At 39.1% G+C, this 13,232-nt stretch overlaps 1 protein-coding gene and 1 pseudogene across 1 annotated transcript; both read left to right on the top strand.

The window, feature by feature from the left end:
- The first annotated feature begins 354 nt into the window (after positions 1-354).
- Positions 355-3,009, top strand: LOC101355749 (olfactory receptor 1440-like; annotated as a pseudogene).
- A 6,791-nt stretch (positions 3,010-9,800) lies between these two features.
- On the top strand, positions 9,801-11,153 carry LOC101356012 (olfactory receptor 1440-like). Its single transcript, XM_004389295.2, has one exon. It carries the CDS (start codon positions 10,141-10,143, stop codon positions 11,071-11,073), a length of 933 nt encoding a protein of 310 aa, XP_004389352.1. The 5' UTR covers positions 9,801-10,140; the 3' UTR covers positions 11,074-11,153.
- Positions 11,154-13,232: the final 2,079 nt, after the last annotated feature.

Genomic DNA, 13,232 nt, shown 5'->3' on the forward strand with positions numbered 1-13,232 from the left:
TGGTGCAGGACTGAGCAGTGTTTTGTTCTGGTATACTTAAGGTCTCCATGAGTCAGTGCCCACTCCATAGTTACTAACAACAACAGCAACAAATATTTAATATAAAATATTATTTTTAAAAATAATGTAGGTGGAGCTCTACACTGATATGGATGTTCTTTTCTGTATGTAAGTTATACTTCAATTTTAAAAGTTCCCAAAAAATTAAGAAATAAAAATATTTGGACAGCTTCTTTTTTTCTTTTAAGTGGGAGGACTAACAGGGTAATGTCTTTCATTTAATTTCAATAGCCTGAGAATTCTGGGATAACAAGAATTTTTTTTTCTTACTTCCCTATAGATCTCAGGAGCACCATGGTAATAACTGAAGAAAGAAACAGCACTACAGTTACCAGGTTCATTCATTTGGGATTCTCTGAATTTCCAAAGCTCACCGTTGTCCTCTTTTCAGTGTTTCTAGGGATCTACCTCATGACAGTGTCTTGGAACCTGGGTCTTTTCACCCGATCAAGATGGACTCCCAACTACACACACCCATGTACTTCTTCCTCAGTAAACTTGCCTTCTTAGATATATGCTACATTTACTCCACAGCCCCAAAGATGCTCTCAGACTTTTTCCAGAAGCAGAAATCAATCTGCTTTATGGAGTGCACTATTCAGTACTTCTTCTTCTCTAGCTTGGCTCTGACTCAGTGCTGTCTTCTGGCAGCCATGGCTTATGATCGATATGCTGCCATTTGCAGTCCTCTACTTTACATAGCCATCATGTCCCCAACCCTCTGTCTGCAAATGGTGGCAGGATCTTGCATTACTGGATTCTTTGGCTCATTTATCCAACTGTGAGCCTTACTTCAACTCCATTTTTGTAGACCAAATGTCATTAACCATTTCTTCTGTGACCTGCCCCAACTGATAATCCTATCTTGCTCTGATACCTTTTTCTTACAAGTTATCTCTCTGTGCTCACAGTGAGTTTTGGACTGACTTCTGTGCTGGTTATCATGATATCCTATGGTTATATTGTTGCCGCCATTTTGAAGAGCACTTCAGCTGAAGGCAGGTCCAAGTCTATCAACACCTGTGCTTCTCACCTGACAGCAGTGACGCTATTCTATGGCTCAGGCACCTTTGTCTATTTATGCCCCAGCTCTGATGATTCTCTTAGCCAAAACAAGCTTGCTTCTATTGTATACACTGCGATGATTCCCATGTTAAATCCAATGATCTATAGTCTGAGAAACAAGGAAATCAAAGATGCCCTAAACAGATGAAAAAAGAGAATTTTCTCCTGACATTATTTTTTTAACAAGGTTTGCATATCTTATTTCAAGATAAGTGACATAAAACATGAATATAGGTTTTAAATATATATAGTTTAATATAACTTTAAGATTGATGGAAAATATTATCTGAGTCTGGCTACATTTTCATCTATTAATGAACAATAATTACTGGTGTTTGTTAATGAGAGTCTTAATAGAGAACATTTCTTCGCATCTTTTCTTTTTTTTTTTTTAGATAATACTTTATTTAGTTTTTGGTGAAAGTTTACACAGCAAATTAGGGTCCCATCTGACAATTTCTACACAAATTCTTCAGTGACATTAGTTACATTTTTCACAATGTGTCAACATTCTCTTTAACGTGTTCTCCTTGTTCCATTTCTAGTACTCTAGTTTCCCTGCTCCCTTATCATCTCATCTTTATTTTAGTCTCCTGACATTATTGATTATTGGGTGCCTTTTAGGGTCCAGGACACAAAACATATGCAACAGTGTACAAAAAATAAAACTTGTTACCCTGTAGTACATTGTGTATCTGTACATCAGTATCTTCCACATCACATCCTGGAGTAAGGTTATACTTCTTCATCCCTTTGAATTTAGGCTTGGCCTTGTGATTTTTTTTTCTGGAAAATGAAAAATGAGTGGGCATGACATATGTCACTTACATGCAGAGGCTTTATATATGTACTTTCCTACATACTCTTCAATGCTCCCATTAGTGGATGACCCAGGGTAAGGAGACCCTCAACTGACCCAAGATGGATATGCAGCTTTATCAAAAAATAAACCTTTGTTTTGGACTGGTTGCCAAGATAGCATATCTCAGTCTATCGTGACTATTATGGAAATTTGTACAGGTAGTGTTGTGCAATTGCTTAAAAACCATTAAAATTTTAACATTTGTAAGAGTCTTTAGAGCTAGGCAGTAGGTGTGTAAGAATTTTTTATTGCAAGCTAGAAGGATAACAATTCAGGTGTGGCACAACAAAGCATTTGGTACAACTGTCTCCTCAGGGTAGAGAGAGGACTTGTTAAACAAGACATAAAAAGCGCAGACCATGAAGGATTGATGAATTTAACTTGAATTTATCTAACCAACACCATAACCAATTGCCGTCGAGTTGATTCCAACTCATAGTGGCCCTATAGGACAGAATAGAAGTGCCTCATAGACTTTCCAAGCCTGAAAATCTTTAGAGAAGTAAACTGCCACCTCTTTCTCCCTTTGTTCATTTCACCTGGTAAAAACTTCACTCTCTCTTTGTAATTTGGGAAACTCCAGCATCCTGCTTGGGTCTTGTGTATGTCTCCCATTTTCGTTAAACTTTTCATTCTTCAATAAAAATTGTTTGATTTATTTTTAGCAGAGTGTAAGTCTGGTGCTTCACTACGACAATATTGAACTACCAATTGACGGGAAATACAGAGGAAAACATATTAAACTACACTATGGGGAGGCAATCAGCAAACTCCAGACTTTGAGAAACTCCACAGGACAAACATGGGTTTCAAAGAGAGAGAGAGAGAGAGAGAAAGGGAAACATTAAACAAGGCAAAATTTAACTTAGCATTCAGAGATGAACACCTGAGTGATAAAATTATTAAAAAAGTAAGGGAGTGGTTATCATGAAATCAGGCTGCTCTTAGGTGGTCTTAGTTATCTAGTGCTGCTACAACAGAAATACCACAAGTGGATGGTTTTAATGAAGAAAAGTTTATTTCCTCATAGTCAGAGTAGGCTAAAAGTCCAAATTCTGGGGGTCAGCTCCAGGGGAAGTCTTTCTCTCTCTGTTGACCTTCTCATCAGTGTTCCCCCAGACTAGGAGCTTCTTTGCACAGGGAACCTGGTCCAAAGGACGCGCTCTGCTCCTGGCACTGCTTTCTTGATGGTATGAGGTCCCCCTGTCTCACTGCTCACTTCTGTCTTTTATATCTCAAGAGACGGCCTCAGGACACAATCCAGTCTTGTAGATCAGGTCCTGCCTTACTAACACAACTGCCACCCATCCTCCCTCATTAACATCATAGAGGCAGGTTTACAACATACAGGAAAATCACACAGTACCAGGAATCATGGCCTAGCCAAATTGATACACACATTTTTTGGGGGCCATAATGCAAACCATGACAGGTGGGAAGGAGGGAGCTGTGATTGGTGGGGTATGTGAAATGTTATCTTCTTACCTGGCTGGTGGCTACAAGGGTGTTCTCATAATAATTCATTAAGCTGTATATTTATTTTATGCTGTTTTCTGTGTTGGAATTATTTTTAACAATCAAGTTTAAAAATTATGGATAAAGAGCAAGTAAAAGCTTATGTAATACTTAACATATATATATATCTATATATATAATATATATAGTTACACTGTGAGCAGGAATATCTGAATTCCATTTGTATTATTAAAAATAAAATAGAATACAAGGTAAATGTCCGATAGTAAGGAAACCATTAGGTAAATAAAACTTTGAATAATGTATTATTCAGCCATTAAAATAGTATTTATAAAATTTTGAAAAGGTATCAAAATAATGTTGTATAACAAAACCTGAATAGAGAACTGTACATATGACCTCAGTTTTTGTAATAATATGAACAGAAAAAAATGGAGAAATTAAAACAATAATATTAGTGATAAAATTGCTCAGATTTATTGAGTGCTTTAAGCAAGCACTTTAAGATATTATCTCATTTACAATTACCCCAAACTTATAAGTTAGTTATTCCGTTATCACCTTCACGTTACTGATCAAGGAACAGTGAGATTAAGTAATGTAACCAAGGTCACAGAGTTCATAGGTAATGAAGTCAGAATTTAACCCCAGGCAGGTCCATTCAGAGTCTGAGCACATAATCACTTAAGACACAGTGAATGGCAGTCTTGTAAAGACTTAAAAATTGGATGATCATACCATGTCCATTGTCATCCAGTCAATTCCGACTCATAGCAACCCTGTAGGACAGAGTAGAACTGCCCCATAGAGTTTCCAAGGAGTGCCTGGTGAATTTGAACTGTTGACCTTTTGGTTAGCTGACATAGCTCTTAACAACTACGCCACTAGGGTTTCCTGGATGATCATACAACCTGGTATATACTTGTTGCCCTGACAGCATTATTAATAAAGCCCCCCTTTCATGTCTAAGGAGCTCCTGCGTGGTACAAATGGTTAACAAGCTCGGCTGCTAAACTCAGGTTGGAGTTTCAAGTCTACCTAGAGGTGCCTGAGAAGAAAAGCCTGGTGATCTATCTCCAAAAGAATCAGCCATTGAAACCCCTGTGGAGCACAGTTCTACTCTGACAGACTTGGGGTCGCTGTGAATCTGAGTTGACTCAACAGCAATTGGTTCATGTCAAAAGTTGTGCAGTGACAAATGATACATGGTATGGTCACCCTACTTTGAGAGTCCCTCCCAGATCTCATGATTCTAAACTTTAGAAAGGAAAATTGTTACTTGGTTCATTTAGGTCATGAGGGGTACATGATAGTGTGGAGAAACGGAATAAGCTGGGAACATTTCACCATTTGTTTTCTCCATCCATCACTCTAGAGAATAATTAGCTGAAAATGGTAACTTCTGTTAATTGTGCCTGCTCCCTCCACACTGGACCCTAAGGAAACATTTAAGAGAATCTTTAGCTGGAAGCACCTCTCTTGCAGCAATGGCCAGTAGGAACCATGGTCAAAAAGCACAGAGCCTAGGGGGAGTGAACGTCTGCATCCTGAATGCCGTATCCTCTAACTTCTGAAAGAATTCTACGCACATCTGGGGATCAAGAGCATGGTCACCATACAGGTCCAGGAGAAGGCAGCACCTCACAGACTTTACCAAGACACACCTATCAGGAGCCTGACACCTGCAAGAATATTTGGGTGGGTAAAACCAGAATGGGGGCAACGTGGCTTCCATGCTTGAAATTCTTTCTCCCTATTCTTTTTTCTTCGTTTGCAACTCTGCTCTCATATACATTCAACCCAGACATTTCATGCACTCATGCTCAACACCTATTTTTTTTTTTCTAACAATAACCATTCTCTCTCTTCCCTACCCCAAGGAGAATGTTTGACTTTTGGCAGAAACCAAAGTATCTGAGCTGAAAGAAAAGCATTTAACATAGAATTTCAAAGACTAACCAGTGGGTGGAGTGAGGAATAGAGGGCATGGAGATTTTCAATAGCTTTCACCTGGACCATGGAGTCCAAATTTCTCACCTCCCAGATGATCCCATTTTCCTGTGAAAGATTTTTAGTTAGCAAAATACCTCAGGGTATAATAATAATTATTCATTCTTAACATAACAACTTCTTTTTTTGAGAGCTTCCTATGTGATACTTTATTACGTTCTTTTCGCCATAATTAAAGAGGTACAAAAACCCTATGATGTGATGATCATTCCCACTTCACTGATGAAAACACAGACACATAGAAGCTAAGTAATTTGCCAAAAATCACAAAGCTAGGAAGTGGTGGAACCAAACACTACTCTGCTTCTCATAATTAGTGTATACTTTTCCCATTGTTATTCATCAGAGATGATTAAAACTGTGCTTAGTCTGAAATAGAGTAGCCAGGGAGAGCTGATGTAATTTTACTCCAAAGCAATTTGATGGTGCTCTTTTGCATAAAATGGAGCCCTGGTGGCATAGTCTTTAAAGAGCTTGCTGCTAACGGAGATGTCTGCAGTCTGAACCCATCAACTGCTCCACAGGAGAAAGATGTAGCAACCTCCTTCTGTAAAGATTACAGCCTTGGAAACTTTATGGGGCAGTTATATTCTGTGCTATAGGGTCACTATGAGTTGAAACTGACTTGATGGCAAGGGATATTTTGCATAGATACACAATTTAACAGCTTTTTGAAATATTTCAACTGTCCTGAAATGTCACCTTTGCAGAGCCAGGGGATATTAATGATTATAAAAGTTGAGGTAAGGAGTGATTTATTTTAGCTACAGTTGATATTGGGCCAGTGTGACCTTTTACCCCAGCAACTCTTATTTTGGAATTCCTGGGTGGCACAAACTGTAAGGCGAGCTTGGCTACTAACTGAAAGGTTGGTGGTTCGAATCCACCCAGAGGTGACTGGGAAGAAGGGCCTGGCGATCTGCTTCCGAAAGAAAACTCTACGAAGTGCAGTTGTACTCTGCAACACATGGGGTTGCCATGAGTCAGAATTGACTGCATGGTAATTTTTCAATTTTTTATTTTACTCTTATTTTGCTTATAATTTTGAAATTATCTTCAAACTTTTAACAACTTATTCATTAATTGCTTTAAATTGTATAGTGCTAATGACTAAGAAGATAAAGCTGAAAGAGACACAAATGTTGTATATAAATGTGTAGGACAGTGTCACTGTTAAATACCTGACCCTGGGGCCAGTCTACCAAAGTGGTTTCCTAGCCCTGTCACTTACGTAAGCTCTGGGGCCACGGAGAAGTGTCCAAACTTCCTGTGTCTGTTATTAACATGGGATTGTTGTGAGGATTTAAGGGGTTAATATATATGTACTGGAAAAACGACAAGGAATGTAAGTGCTCGTATGTCTTACACATTATTATTATCATTGATGAAGATAGAGATAAACAGAAGAGTAGAAATTTACCAGACTGAGCCAGCTACAGTTCATCTGCCTGTCTGACAGTTCAAAGCTGTCAGCACGCAAACTCTTTTTTTAATAAAATTAGCACATGTCATGTCATAATTCCTGAGTTCCAATAAGGATCAACATTTATTTCACATTTTGGGGCCTCTTATTTCTGATTAAATTCATTTGAAAGGTCTAGCTAGGATTTTGGAAGAAAGATGAGGCAGTCTGCTTCTGTAAAGTTTTACAGCCTTGGAAACTCTACGAGGGCAGTTCTACTCTCTCCCATAGGGTTGCTGCGAGTCAGAATTGACTTGACAGCAGTGAGTCCGGAGTCTAGACCTAGGACTTAAAATGGTATAATATTCTAATGAACAAGCTCTCAGCCACACCCGCACAAAAAGTGCTGAAGTGTAAATAACTTCAGGAGCCACTGAGCAAAGGGTCCCCATTGTCTTGCTTTTTACAAATGGGTCACTGTGTTCCCCAAATTTTTAAAATATGGACTTTTTTCCTTCTTCCCTTTCTTTCTCTTTTTTGTTCCTCCTTTATTTTCTTCCACTTCCTTCCTACCCTTCCTCTCTCCTTTCCTCTCTCTCTCTCCCTCCATCCCTCTCTGCTCCATCCTTCTCTCCTCCATTCCTTCCTTCCTTCCTTTCCTCCTTCCCTCCTTTACTACTTGCAAAGAGTAATAAATGAAAATAACAAGTTTAGAACACGCTTTCCTTTGCTAATTTGAGAAGTTTACACCTGGCAATAGTTCTATGAACATTCCAAACCTCAGTGACACTATTTGCTTCTGAAAGGTCCGAAGTAAACCTGAAGGCAACATTTTCAGATCCCAGGAGAAGTGCTATTGCCTCAGGGTTTCTGGATCTCATGGGACCTGAGGCTGCTTCAGCAGAAGTCATGAGGACAAAGAGTGATGCCCATAGAAAGAGGTTGGATATTTTTCTCACCTTAACTTAACCTATTTTAGCACTCAGAAACTCAAACTCTGCTTCTCCTTCTATGATAGAAGACTTCCTTACATAAAAAAAAAAAAAAAAATGTAATGTCTCTCCAAAACGGGATGGCGATATTTCAAAGAATGAAACAACCTCTCAAAATTTTCACATAGCCCCCTGAGTGTGATTATTTTCCAAAATTAAAAAAAAACCCATGCTGGTAGCATACAGCGTAAAAATTTATGCACTACGAGAAAGAAATTAAAGAGCCTGGGTGGCACAAGCAGTTTGTGATTAGTTGCAAACCCATAGGTTGGCACCTCAAACCCATCCAGTGGCACCGTGGAAGAAAGGCTTGGTGAACTGCTTCCATAAAGCTTACAGCCAAGAAAACCCTTTGAAGCAGTTCTACTTTGTAACACTTGGGGCTGCCATCATTTGGGAGCTGACTTGACAGCAGCCAACAACAACAGAAATGAAAGATGAAATTCTTAGTTGAAAGCATTTATCTTAGTCTTAGGCTCTGACAAAGCTGGGGGATTCCTTCAACAAATGTGTGCCCTTCCCGTAGAGTGCGTGACCCATTGGAGGCATCAAGGAAAATATAGGTGATGAGTATGGTTTTGCTTAGGAATGGATATAGCTGTATTCAATCCTTCTGTTGGCTCTCAAAATAATATATACTCCAGTAAAAAAAAAAAAAAAATCTCAATTCCCACATTAATTATTTAGGGCTGTGATTCTTATAACGTGCTCTCTGGACAAGTAGCACAACCTAGAAACTTGTTAGAAATGCAAACTCTCAGATTGCTTTCCTGACCTACTCTATCAGAGAGTCTGGACGTGAGCCCCAGCAAGCGGTATTACCAATTCCTCAGGGTGATTTCCAAGCACGCTAAAGTATGATTACACCGTGGGATCTCTTGGGGAGTTTTAACAAACACTAATGCCTAGGTCCCAGCCCTAGATACTCTGATTCAATTGGTTTGAGCTTCAGGCAGGCCAATGGAATTGTTACCAGTGTCCTAGATGACCGAAATATACGGCTATGGTTGCAAACCTGTGCTTTAGAGGGATAATTTTCAGTCTGATATGAGTAAGTCACAGAAAGATAGAGAGAAATCCGTGCCGGTAACTCTCCTCCCCCACCGTTCTCCCCATATAAAAGAGTATAGGAAAGCAAAACATTGAAGATCCCTGTTGGATGAATTTGGGTAACTTGCCCTGATGCAGAATAATAGACAAAATGCAGGGAGTTCCTGCCACTCTTCTTCCCTTTTCTCCCTGCCTCCCAAATTTTAGAAACTGTTGTTTCACATGAGAGTTTTCATAGTATCTTGCTACTCAGTTAAATTCTGGGCATATAGTTGTAGAGGATGTTTTATTTCTATGTATTCTATTTTTTTACAACCTTATTTACTGACTGTATCGACATTAGGCTAAGACTTTAAATAGAGTCATAGTTTACAATAAAATTATTTCCTCCGTTCATCAATTTCTTTGGACCTGATTATCTTGGTGATAGTCAACACTTTAAAAGTACTGAGTCTTTCAACTCATAAACATGGTTTATCTGTCAATTTATTTAGGTATTTGACATTTTGCTAGAGTCTTATGATTTTCTCCATTTGAATGTTGCTTATCTTTTGTTAAATTTATTCCTAGGTTGATTTTAAGTTCCATTTTTTGAAAACTTTCTAGATATGTTTTGCTGGAATTTAGACATTAAATTGATTTTTGAACATTGATACTTTTTGTGTATGTTAATTTAGCAAAACTCACTAATTCTAATGATTTACCTGTACATTCTTTTGGATTTTTTTTCATAGACTTTCAGTCTATCAGGACTGTCAATTAATTCTAGTACCTTAGGCACAGAGGTATTAGATAACTTGTTCAGAATCTTAGAGCTTGCAGGTAGAAGGACCACAAAAAACAGTTGCATGATCTTAAGTTCATACTCTTAGGCACTCACCTAACCACAGGGGTCAAAATCCTATTAATAATATCTTTAAATTTCCACAGCATTTTATACAAGAGGTTTTAAAAATGTTGTTATACTTTCTGTCTAAGACTATGATGAGTTAATAATGAAACGTGTAATTACCCTCTTTTACATGTGAGAAAATTGACACACAGATCACTGTAGCTATATAGGGGAAAAGTTAACCAGGGTTAATTCCTGTAACACGGTCCAATATTTCTCTCTGTTCTGTGTTCAGTGTGAGTAGGTGGTTTATGTCCATAGAAACTGGAATAACAATTGACCTAGAGATTTATTCTCTTCTTTGCCTACAGATCCCAGGAGCACTAACGTAATGGCTGGGGGAAGAAATAGTACAATTACCAGGTTCATTCTTTTGGGATTCTGTGAATTTCCAAAGCTCACCATTGTCCTGTTTTCAATATTCCTAGGGATCTACCTCCTGACAGTGTCTTGGAACCTGGGTCTCATCACCCTCATCAGAGTGGATTTCCATCTGCACACACCCATGTACTTTTTCCTCAGTAACCTGTCCTTTCTAGATATCTGCTATGTTTCCACTATAGCCCCCAGGATGCTCTCAGACTTCTTCCAGAAGGAGAAATCCATCTCCTTTATGGGGTGCACCATGCAGTACTTCTTCTTGTCTAGCCTGGGTCTGACCGAGAGCTGTGTTCTGGCATCCATGGCTTATGATCGATATGCTGCCATTTGTAACCCTCTGCTCTACACAGCCATCATGTCTCCAACTCTCTGTCTGCAAATGGTGGCAGGATCTTGCATCAGTGGATTCTTTGGCTCATTTATCCAACTGTGTGCATTACTTCAGCTCCATTTCTGTGGACCAAATGTCATTAACCATTTCTTCTGTGACCTGCCCCAACTGATGATCCTATCTTGCTCTGATACATTTTTCTTAGAAGTTATTGTCTCTGTACTCACAGTGATCTTTGGACTGACTTCTGTGCTGGTTATCATGATATCCTATGGTTATATCATTGCCACCATTTTAAAGATCACTTCAGCTGAAGGCAGATCCAAGGCTTTCAACACCTGTGCTTCTCACCTGGCAGCAGTGACGCTATTCTATGGCTCAGGCACCTTTGTCTATTTATGCCCCAGCTCTGACGATTCTCTTAGCCAAAGCAAGCTTGCTTCTATTGTATACACTGTGGTGATTCCCATGTTAAATCCATTGATCTATAGTCTCAGAAATCAGGAAATCAAAGATGCCCTCAACAGACGGAAGAAGAAAGTTTTCTCCTGACATTATTTTTTTACAAGGTTTGCATATCTTATTTCAAGATAAGTGACATAAAACATGAATATAGGTTTTAAATGTATATATAGTTTAGATCACTTCAAGATTGGTGGAAGATATTACCTGAGTCTGACTAGACTTTCATCTATTAATGAACAGTAATTACTGGTGTTTATTAATGGCGGTCTTTTTTTTTTATTGACCTTTAGATGAAGGTTTACAGAACAAACTATCTTCTCATTAAACAGTTAGTACATATATTGTTTTATGGAATTGGTTAACAACCCCATGACATGTCAGTACTCTCCCTTCTTGACCTTGAGTTCCCTGTTACCAGATTCCCTGTTCCCCCCTGCCTTCTAGTCTTTGCCCTTGGGCTGGTGCGGCCCTTTAGTCTCATTTGTCCTATAGGTCTGTCTAGTCTTTGGCTAACAGGTGATCTCCAGAGTGACGTCAGGACTGGGCTAAAAGGGTGTCTGGAGGCCATACTCTCAGACTTTCTCCAGTCTCTGTCAGGCAAGAAAGTCTGGCTTTTTTTTTTTTTTTTTTTTTAATTGTACTTTAGATGAAGGTTTACAGAACAAATAGTTTCTCATTAAACAGTTAGTATACATATTGTTTTATGGCAACAGTTAACAACCCCATGACATGTCAGCACTGTTCCTTCTTGACTTTGGGTTCCCTATTACCAGCTTTCATGTCCCCTCCTGCCTTCTAGTTCTTGTCTCTGGACTGTTGTGCCCCATTAGTCTAGTTTTCTTTTATGGGGCTGTCTAATCTTTGGCTGAAGGTTGAACCTCGGGAGTGACTTCATTACTGAGCTAAAAAGGTATCCGGGGGCCGTACTCTCAGGTTTTCTCCAGTCTCTATCAGGTCAGTAATTCTGGTCTTTTTTTGTAAGTTAGAATTTTGTTCTACATTTTTTCTCCAGCTCTATCTGGGATCCTCTGTTGTGATCCCAGTCAAGCAGTCAGTGGTGGTAGCTGGGCACCATCTAGTTGTACCGGACTCAGTCTGGTGGAGGCTGTGGTAGTTGAGGTCTATTAGTCCTTTGGGCTAAACTTTCCCTTGTGTCTTTAGTTTTTTTTCATTTTCCCTTGCTCCTGAAGGGGTGAGACCACTGGAGTATCTTACATAGTGGCTTACAGGCTTTTAAGACTCCAGATGTTACTCAACAAAGTAGAATGTAGAACATTTTCTTTATAAACTATGTTATGCCAATCGAGCTAGATGTTCCCTGAGACCATGGTCCCCACAGCCCTCATCCCAGCAATTCAGACCCTCAGGGAGTTTGGATTTCTCTGTGGAGCTTCCATGACCTAACCCTGAAGAAATTGTGCTGGCTTCCCCAGTTTTGTGTACTGTCTTACCCTTCACCATAGTTACCACTTGTCTAATGTCTATGTAGTGTTTTTCCACCCCCACCCCTCCCCTCCCTCATAACCATCAAAGATTGTTTCTGTTTGTGTGTAAACCTTTTCATGAGTCTTTATAGTAGTGGTCTCATATGATATTTGTCCTTTTGTGATTGACTTATTTCACTCAGTGTAATGCCCTCCAGATTCATCCATGTTGTGAGATGCTTCACAGATTCATCATTGTTCTTAATCGTTGCCTAGTGTTCCACTGTGTGTATGTACCATCATTTGTTTATCCATTCATCTGTTGATGGGCATCTAGGTTGTTTCCATCTTTTTGCTATTGTGAACAATGCTGCAATGAACATGGGTTTGATACGTCTATTCATGTGATGGCTCTTATTTCTCTAGGATATATTCCTAGGAGTGGGATTGCTGGATCATATGGTATTTCTATTTCTAGCTTTCGAAGGAAGAGCCATATCCTTTTCCAAAATGGTTGTACCATTTTGTATTCCCACCAGCAGTGCATAAGAGTTCCAATCTCCCCGCAGCCTCTCCAACATTTGTTATTTTCTGTTTTTTTGATCTGTGTGAGTAATGCCGGGGTGAGATGGTATCTCATTGTGGTTTTGATTTGCATTTCCCTAATGGCTATTATCACGAGCATTTCCTCACGTGTCTGTTAGCTACTTCAATGTCTTCTTTGGTGAAGTGTCTGTTCATTTCCTTTGCCCATTTTTTAATTAGATTATTTGCCTTTTTGTGGTAGACATGTTGGATTTTCCTGTAGATTTTAGAGATTAG

Source organism: Trichechus manatus, unplaced genomic scaffold (assembly GCF_000243295.1).
Source record: "Trichechus manatus latirostris isolate Lorelei unplaced genomic scaffold, TriManLat1.0 scaffold00240, whole genome shotgun sequence".
In the NCBI taxonomy this organism is placed as follows: domain Eukaryota; kingdom Metazoa; phylum Chordata; class Mammalia; order Sirenia; family Trichechidae; genus Trichechus; species Trichechus manatus.